Source organism: Amaranthus tricolor, chromosome 12, assembly GCF_026212465.1.
Source record: "Amaranthus tricolor cultivar Red isolate AtriRed21 chromosome 12, ASM2621246v1, whole genome shotgun sequence".
Lineage (NCBI taxonomy): Eukaryota > Viridiplantae > Streptophyta > Magnoliopsida > Caryophyllales > Amaranthaceae > Amaranthus > Amaranthus tricolor.
This window is the reverse complement of record NC_080058.1, coordinates 7,535,801-7,545,928: the sequence shown is the minus strand read 5'-3', so window position 1 is coordinate 7,545,928 and position 10,128 is coordinate 7,535,801. Positions and strand designations below refer to the sequence as shown.

The window sequence follows — 10,128 nt, the reverse complement described above, 5'->3', positions numbered from 1 at the left end:
CAACCATAAAACCCAAAAACCGGTAGGAAATTTTCTTTATAAATATGGATTTTCTACATCTCCATCAAACCCATTTCGATTTTCGTTTAATAAACTTTATAACTTCCCAAATCTCATTCCAATTCCTTTGAATCTCATTATCATTTCAAAATGGCCATAAAGAAACGAAACCAAAAGAAACAAAAACAACCAAATAAGGCCGATAAGGCGGGAACCAGTCAAAATCCGCACCCTCCTATAATTTTCGAAATAGATGATGGCAAAGATCAGGTAATAAATTCGCTTTCGATGACCGTTCAATCTTTGGATAATGAGTTGAAAGGGTCCCAATCACAAGTCCAAGCGTTACATGCCCAGATTGAAGAAATGAAGAAAGAAAACGGGAAAGTTGAGAAAGACAGAGATGAGATAAAGAGTGAAAAAGATCGTCTAATTGGGCTGATTAGTGAACTGAGTGTTAATCTTGAGGAGATTAGTAAGTTTAACCCGGTAATCGGGGAATCGGTATCAAAAGAAAACGATTCTGATAAGAAATTGGATGAGTTGAATTTGAAAGTGGATGAAAAATTGCAAGGGTTTGATATGGATCTGAGTCGTTTAATGGATGAAATTCATGGGCTGAAAAATACACAAATATGTCTGTAAAATAAGTTCAATGATCTGGTCTTTATCCGGAGAACCACACAAGGAATTAATCCTTGAGAAGAATGGGGAATCAGCCATGGAAATTGTGAGTTCAGATGAGGAGAAGCAGAATGGACCGGAATTAGAAATCTGCAACAAAATGGAGGAATTAAGGGCTGATGATGGAGAATGGCGATTCACTTTTTTTTTTTTTTTTTTTTTTTTTTTTTTTTCTTTTTGGAAAATTTATATTAATAATAATAATATTATTATTAACTTTTTTATATTTGTCAGTTCCAAGAAACATCACGCAGGGCAACCAAGGCGTGACCTACTCACTACAGGGTGGAGTGTATTTGTCAGTTCCAAGAAGCTACTAGCTAGTGATGCATTTAATATTTTTACGGTAATTTATATATTGTTCGTTGGAAATATTTTTTTTGTTTTTTACTGGGGTAACTGGTAAAAGTTCCCGTTTCGTTCATAAATATTGTAATTGAATTTCATTTTTACTTATCGATAGGGGTGAAAATGGAGAACTGCGTGTTGGAGTGAGGAGGTTGATGAGGCAGCTAAACAATATGCCATCTTCTGTTATTTCTAGTCATAGTATGCACCTTGGTGTTCTTGCCACAGCCGCTCATGCAATTCAAACTAAGACCTTATTTTCAGTTTTCTATAAGCCGAGGTCAGTCTATTTTACCCTAAACTGATCTCTATTTTGCATTGCAGTTCATTTCTTGTTGTTCAAGAGAAAGGTTTTTTTGGTATGTGCACTCTTTATATTTTGAATTAAGAGACTAATTGGATCCATGTCAAGTATAAAGTGAATCTCTCATGACAACATTTAGCTTCCCTGCTGATTGAGCTTTTATTAAAAATATAAATGAATTAATAATAATAATAATAATAATAATAATAATAATAATAATAATTTTGAATTATTGTTGTTATTAATAATAATAATAATAATATTATTATTATTATTAATATAAATTTTCCAAAAAGAAAAAAAAAAAATGAATCGCCTAAATCCGGGCGATTTAATATTTTTTTTTCTTTTTGAATAATAATTATTATTTTTAATTTTGTTATTATTATTATTATTATTATTATTATTATTATTATTATTATTATTATTATTATTATTATTATTATTATTACTGTTATTATTATTAATTTTATTTATATTCTTTTTGAAGAATATAAAAAAGTTAATTATTATTATTATTGTTGTTATTGATATTATTATTATTATTATTATTATTATTAATATTATTATTATTATTATTATTATTATTATTATTATAAATAAGAAATTTATAGGGAGTGGCAAAATTGTAATTTTTTAAAATTCAAAGACAAATTCGTAATTTCATTTGAAGGGGGCGGCGATAAAATGAAAAAGGTTGCAAAATTTATTAACTCCCTTGTTTTTTTGCTTATATGCCTTAAAGATTTGTAAACGTGTATACTAAATAGCTTTTTGCTTATTACTTTTGTAGTTTTGGGGAAATTAATTCGATTCATTACAAATAGAATAATTATCGAGTACATCAATTACACTTTCAAAATTTTCAAGTTGTTGGGACTGTAAAATTCTGTTTTTCTTAATATTTTCATATTTGTGGCTAGATTAAGTTGTAAAATTGGGTCCATTACGCTAAAAGTTTCTATTATTGGCTATTTAATCAAAATATGAAGCATGAATCACTATGAGACTGTCTTATACAAGAATTTGTGATTTGGGATGATAAATTGAAGTGTCCATAAGCTATAGTTAAAGTTAACTTATAACAATTGTAGTGGAAACTATTTTGCAAAGATTGTAATTAAGATTGAGCATGATTTGATTTTATTCAAAATAAGTTGTATGCATTAAAATTAAATTGATCGACAAGTTAGTTATGTATAGGGGTGATCAATCGGCCGGATAAGGGTCAGGTCGGGCTTAAGTAAATATGGGTCGGGCTTTCAAAGCCTGCTTTGGCCCAACCCGACCCATTTTTACTATTAAAAATTATTTTAATTCTTATTTATCAATTTATAACAATTAAATTATCATTTATAATAATTAGATTGAAAAAATATTAATAATTTCTTTGATATTGTCATTTATACTATTTAAATTATACATTAATTATATTATTTACAAAGGCCTATTTTTGGCCTTTATTGAACCCTTTTATAGCCGCTTCATTTTGATTATAATATAGCCCCTTTTTGGCCCGGCCCTTACAAAGCCCTTCTAGAAGTGGGCCGGATATGGGCTCAAAATGAAAACCTGGCCCATTGAACACCCCTAGGCCTAGCTATGTACATGTAAGAGTCAAAATTGAACCAACTCAATATCATAAAGAGGTTAAAAATCCTGTACATATTGCAAGACTGAGATAACATATTACTGGTGAATAAACAATGTTTCTATTCTCTTAATTGGTATACATGTATCTCATGTGCCAGATAAAATCAATTATGATATAATAATATCGATATGAAATTGCAACAAAGAATTAAAAGTCAGTTTTTTTTCTTTAGATAAAATTAAAAATATCACTTAATTAAATGGGTTGGGGAATTTATAAATAATTAGGATTGTATGGGCAATATATTTAGGAGAACGTTAAGCAGTTCAATTATTTATCTATTTTATTAAATAAGCCCTATTGTCCCAATATAAACTAGAAAGATTTGTTAAAGATATAAACTATAACTTATTACTTAAAATAATTCACAGCGGTACTCAAAATAATCTTTATTGAGGTGAAAACTTTAAAATAATCCAAATTATTTTTCAAATATACCAATCAAGAGAATTTTGAGAAAATGCATAAAAACTTAAGTTTATCATGAGAAAGGTACATCAATTGTAATGATAATTTTGAAAAAATCAATACTAAAGATTATTTTGAGTGGATGAGTTAAGAGTAAAAACTATTTTATTAAATTTTTCTAAAAAATCAATAAACAGTTACTCTTGCAAGAGACTAATAAAATATAGAGTATATAATTAAAAGAAATAGGATATTAAGATATCTTGCTAATAATCTCAATCCTTATTCAATATTCGGTTTAAAAACCAACATACGATAAAATTATCTAATTTCAAAAAATCGAATAAATTATCTGCTTTTTTAAATTGATACCAAATATTTCAAACTTACTTTTTTGCACACCCCTAATTTTATCGCTTGTGTTGTAAATCTAAGTATCTAATCTCAGTATATATTGCCTAAAATTTACAATGAAATAAATTAAAATAAAACGGAAAACTACCAAAAAACCCAAAAACCCACGGGAAATTTTCTTTATAAGTATAGATTTTCTACATGTCCATTAATCCCATTTCCATTTTCGTTTATTAAACTTCAAACTTCCCCAAATCCCATCTCAATTCCTTAGAATTTCATTATCTTTTCAAAATCAAAATGGGCAAAAACCAAAGAAACAAACAAAAACAAAAACAAACCCAAGAAAACCAAAAACAACCCCAAGAAAAACCAAAAGAAAGCCAAAAACAACCTAAAGAAAAACAAAAACAACCCTTAGAAAATCAAAAAGAAAACCAAAAACAACCTCAAGATAAACAAAAACAACCCCAAGAAAAACAAAAACTATCAAATAAGACGGAAACAAAGGCGGGAATCAGTGGAATTCAGCACCATCATACATTTTTATATGAAACCTAATTTACCAACAGAATCTTGCAAATCTTAAAGAAATTATCGCCATAGAGAATCATGGCAAAGAACAGGTAATAAATTCGGCCGTTCAAAAATTGGATATGGAGTTGACACTGATACAGGATAACGACGCAGTAAATGAAATGTCGAATAAGGTTTTGTTTGTTTTCATGGAGTCATTGTTGAAAAAGATTGAAGAAATGGAAAAACAGAATGGGTTATTAAAAAAAAGAGATGGAGTCGATTGAGATTAGTGATCTGGGTGTTAATCTTGAGGAGATTAGTAAGTTTAACCCGGAAATTAGGAATTCGGAATTAATAGAAAAGGATTTAGATATTGATAGTATATGGCAGGGATTTAATATGAAGAATAAACAAGTGTTTAGTATATATGAATCATTGTTTGATTCTCCACTATCTTCAGTCTTTTCATCTTCTTCTCCTCATGATCTGAACTTACTACTTTCCCATACTTCTTAAGGATTAATTCCCTATTTGGTTCTCCATATCATTAAACTTATTTTGCAGCCATTTTTGTATATTTTTCAGTTCAGGAATTTCATCCATTAAACGACTCAATTTCATATTAAATCTTTGCCATTTTCTATCAATATCTAAATCCTTTTCTATTAATTCCAAATCCCTAATTTCCGGGTTAAACATACTAATCTCCTCAAGATTAACACCCAGATCACTAATCTCAATCGACTCAATCTCTTTTTTTTCAATAACCCATTCTGTTTCTCCATTTCTTTAATCTTTTTCAACAATGACTCCATGAAAACAAACAGAACGTTATTCGACATTTCATTTACTGCGTCGTTATCCTGTATCAGTGTCAACTCCATATCCAATTTTTGAACGGCTGAATTTATTACCTGTTCTTTGCCATGATTCTCTATGGTGAAAATTTCTTTTAGATTTGCAAGATTCTGTTGGTAAATTAGGTTTCATATAAAAATGTATGATGGTGCTGAATTCCACTGGTTCCCGCCTTTGTTTCCGTCTTATTTGATAGTTTTTGTTTTTCTTGGGGTTGTTTTTGTTTATCTTGGGGTTGTTTTTGGTTTTCTTTTTGATTTTCTAAGGGTTGTTTTTGTTTTTCTTTAGGTTGTTTTTGGCTTTTGGTTTTTGTTGGGGTTGTTTTTGGTTTTCTTGGGTTTGTTTTTGTTTTTTTTGTTTCTTTGGTTTTTGCCCATTTTGATTTTGAAAAGATGATGAGATACTAAGGAATTGAGATGGGATTTGGGGAAGTTTGAAGTTTAATAAACGAAAATCGAAATGGGATTAATGGACATGTAGAAAATCTATACTTATAAAGAAAATTTCCCGTGGGTTTTTGGGTTTTTTGGTAGTTTTCCATTTTATTTTAATTTATTTCATTGTAAATTTTAGGCAATATATACTGAGGTTAGATACTTAGATTTACAACACAAGCGATAAAATTAGGGGTGTGCAAAAAAGTAAGCTTGAAATATTTGGTATCGATTTAAAAAAGCAGATAATTTATTCGATTTTTTGAAATTAGATAATTTTATCGTATGTTGGTTTTTAAACCGGATATTGAATAAGGATTGAAATTATTAGCTAGATATCTTAATATCCTATTTCTTTTAATTATATACTCTATATTTTATTAGTCTCTTGCAAGAGTAACTGTTTATTGATTTTTTAGAAAAATTTAATAAAATAGTTTTTACTCTTAACTCATCCACTCAAAATAATCTTTAGTATTGATTTTTTCAAAATTATCATTACAATTGATGTACCCTTTTCATAATGAGCTTAAGTTTTTATGCATTTTCTCAAAATTCTCTTGATTGGTATATTTGAAAAATAATTCGGATTATTTTAAAATTTTCACTTCAATAAAGATTATTTTGAGTACTGCTGTGAATTATTTTAAGTTATAGTTTATATATTTAACAAATCTTTCTAGTTTATATTGGGACAATAGCGTTTATTTAATAAAATAGATAAATAATTGAACTGTTTAACGTTCTCTTAAATATATTGCCCATGAGCCATCAGTTAAAATTTTAAAAAAATTTCATGGTTTACCTGGCGACAACCCACGCCCGTCGCCAAGCATTAAAAAAAAAAAAAAAAAAAAACTGCCTTTTATTGGCGACGAAATGCCTACCATCGAATCTATCGCCAAATAATAAAATAAAAAAAAAAGAAAAATGGCTTTTGGCGACCACAAAGCCCGTCGACAATGTACTTTCTCAGTTGGTGACTAGTCCTTCTCTCGCCTTGTCGTCGCCAGTGGCGACCAACTCTTCCCCTCGTTATTTTTCCATCGCTAATTCAATAGTTTTTTGTAGTGTTAGCAGCATAACTTTTTATTTTATAATAATTCAACATTTGCCTCTCGTTTGCTATCAACATACTCTATTAGTATGCTGATAGCAAACTAAGTGCAAAGGTTGAATTATTAAAAAAAAAATCCAAAAGTGGAATTATTCATAACGGACAAGTGAAAGGTTGGATTATTAATATTAACTTTTCCTTTTATTTATTAATAGTGTACTATTTGATATTTTGAGATGGTTAAAATATAATTTACTTCTATTAGGATTTATTTTGTTATGTAAGCTCCTGGTTACTTAAATGCAATGCTTGATTCTAATATGATTTACATTGTGACTTGTGACTATTTTTATGTAAGTTACTTATATTTTTTATGAGAAAAATTTATCTTTGTCGTTTAAACAAATAAAATAATTTTAAATATTTCTATGTATTTATATTTAATTTTAAAGTGTGTTATTAATAGTAATAATATTTAATACTTCTATAAATTAATGTCATAGTTATTTTTGTTAGCAAAAATTAGTATTTATTTTTTATTAAAAGAACTCATAATTTCGTATTGTACTCAAGGTACGAACCATTTATTTTTTATTTAAAATAAAAAAATAAAAGTATAAATATAATTACATTGCGCACAATGCAAAATGTGATATAATATACGTAATGTATACAACTGTTCAGAGTGAAACGAAATATAACTATAATGTACAATTTATTTCTTAAAATTTTAAAGTCTTAATATATACAAATATGTCCGAAATTTTGACAAAAGCCGTACATGGCATTTGCGGTATACAGTAATATTCTAAAGTTGAATTTAATTACACTTTCAATTTTTTACTAGTTGTTGTGATTACACAATTTTTTTTTTTTTTTTTTTTTAATATTTACATATCGTAGTTAGATATACTTGTGAAACTTGATTAAAGATTGAGGGGCAAATTAGCTACATTAAACGGAACGTATTTAAAGACAAGTTTTCATTGACTATAGTCTATTGTTGTAGTTAAATAACATTTGTAGCGGAAACTATTTTGTAAATATGGTTTAATGACTAAGATTGAGCATGATTTGATATGATTAAAATTAAATTGATAAGTTACTTACATACACACGAGTCAAAATTGACCCAACTCGATATTATACTCTAAATTTATCAAATACTCGAATGTACACCTCTAAATATTACAAAGAGGTTAAAAAATCCTATACATTTTACAAGACGGGAAAAAACATATTTCTAGTGATAAAAAACGTCTCTACTTACTTAATTTTATTGTATTTTAGCAAAAGCCAATTTGAATGTACGCATGACATTTGTTTTTTTTTTTTTCCATTGGATAGTATTAATGGAATTAACTTGCTTTATTTTTTGACTTACCATATTTACACGTTTGCATCTTTGGAAAAATTTATACATTAATGGATGCAATAAATCATAATTATTTCAATTACACTGTTATATATAAATGTACAATTTAGAAAATTATACTGAAAAATAGATAAAATAATGAAAATATAGTGGTAGAAAATTATACTGCAAAATAAATTTCTTTCATTACAATTATACTGCAATTTATTAAATTACAAGAAGTACATTATTAGACTTAAGCGACATAAATTAAAACTTAAGCGACATAAATTAATTTAATTGATTACTAAATTCAGTCATTTACATTATTAGACTACCATAATAATAAATTTGAATTTTAGGAAAACTGTAAAAAATATTGAACTAGATGATTATTATGGAAAGAAATAATTTAATGCAAAAAAATCAACCAGCTTCAATCAGTGTGTAGGCAATCAGACTATCTTAGCTACCAAATATAGTGCAATAAAAATCAATCAACTAAAAATATTGTCTGATTTTCTGTAATTTAATTATTCTTTTATGAAAATAAAAATATATAAACACTTTCATGGCTGATATTACAATATAAATAGCCCCATATGGCCATTCCAATTGTTTTCTAATACTATTTCTCTTCCCTGAATCTTTAGTGTTGTTTAATAATATTTTATAGAATAACCATGAGTTTAATTACATTCAATAAATTTATAGTGACAGGGGAACATGTAATATTAATGACTATTAATAAAAGTCAAGGACAAACAATATTCAAAGTTAGTTTGTTCCTACCTTAACCTATTTAGTCATGAACAATTTTACGTCATCATTTCTAGAGTCACTGGAAGGAAAGGACTAAAAATTCTCATATGCGACTAGGATGGTGAAATATGTCATCGTACTGAAAATGTAGTACATATAGAGGTATTTCAAAACCATTAAACTCTTGATTAACAACGTATTTTGGGTTTCTTTATATTTAATTCTTTACAATATACATGTGTAAATACTTATTATCCACCTTCATTTAATATTTGTGTTAGTCTAAAATTTCATTAAAATATTACGTATTTAAAAATCTGTGTATTGCACGAGTTTTATACTAGTTTGTTATATTTTGGGAAATTTAACATGGTAACATCCAGTTTTCATGAAATGTCAGTGGTAGCATTTTTTTAAGAAAATTTCACATTGTGGTATCCAGTTTATGCACTATCTAATTGCCGTAGCATTTTTCGTTAAGTTCATGTTAAATTTCGTTCAATTCATCATTTTGTAAGTTTTTTCCACATAATAACATCCAGTTTTTGTTTAATTCACCATTTTTTAACGTTTAATTCACCGTTTAATTCATTAACGCTCATAAATATTGTAATATTTTTGTTTTTATTCAAATTGTTGGCATTATAAAGTTTTAACTCATTAACGCCCATAAATGTTGTAATAATCAATATAGACAAAGTATACATTTGACACTAACGTTTGTTGTGACGAGAACAAAACAAATTATTACAACATTTTGAACTTTACAATGTCAACGATTTGAATGAAAATAAAATTAGGAAAAATTATAAAAAATACCTAATCAATAAATCAATAAAATTATGGAGAATCAGCCATGGAAATTGTAAATTCAGATGAGGAGAAGCAGAATGGACTGAAATCAGAAGTCTGCAACAAAATGGAGGAATTAAGGGCTGATAATGGAGAATCAGACAATGGGTTAAAGAAGTGTTTACGGATGATTCTATGTTTTGCGGTATTAATTCTGATAGCTGTATTTTTTTTTTATTGTGCTTTTAACATTCGTAAATGGGATGAATTGTAAAAATCAGCCATGAAAATGGTTAAAAAATCATATACATTTTGCAAGACTACAAAAAACATATTACTAGTGAATAAATAATGTCTCTACTTTCTTAATTTTTTATATTTTTAATACTCGTTAAATTTCCTTTTTTACATAAATTTAAAAGAAAAATTTAAATCATTTTTTGAAATATATGATAGAGTAAGAAAAGTCATTTAGAACCAAACGCAAAATTTAGCAGAGCTCTTTTATAAACTTAGTCTATAGACCACAATTTTTTAGTGTTCATCAACTTAATAATAGCAAATATTTTTTAATGATTATATTTGTCCAATGAAAAAACA

At 27.3% G+C, this 10,128-nt stretch overlaps 1 protein-coding gene across 2 annotated transcripts; it reads left to right on the top strand.

Moving 5' to 3' along the window:
- On the top strand, nt 1-9,878 carry LOC130797163 (uncharacterized). Of its 2 annotated transcripts, XM_057659648.1 has the most exons (3): nt 1-1,030; nt 1,148-1,312; nt 9,612-9,878. In XM_057659648.1, exon 1 carries the CDS (start codon nt 151-153, stop codon nt 643-645), a length of 495 nt encoding a protein of 164 aa, XP_057515631.1. In that variant the 5' UTR covers nt 1-150; the 3' UTR covers nt 646-1,030; nt 1,148-1,312; nt 9,612-9,878. The 2 variants fall into 2 exon arrangements, with proteins under 2 accessions (XP_057515631.1, XP_057515630.1); XM_057659647.1 differs by lacking the exon at nt 9,612-9,878 and having other exon boundaries at nt 1,148-1,487.
- The last annotated feature ends 250 nt before the right edge of the window (nt 9,879-10,128 follow it).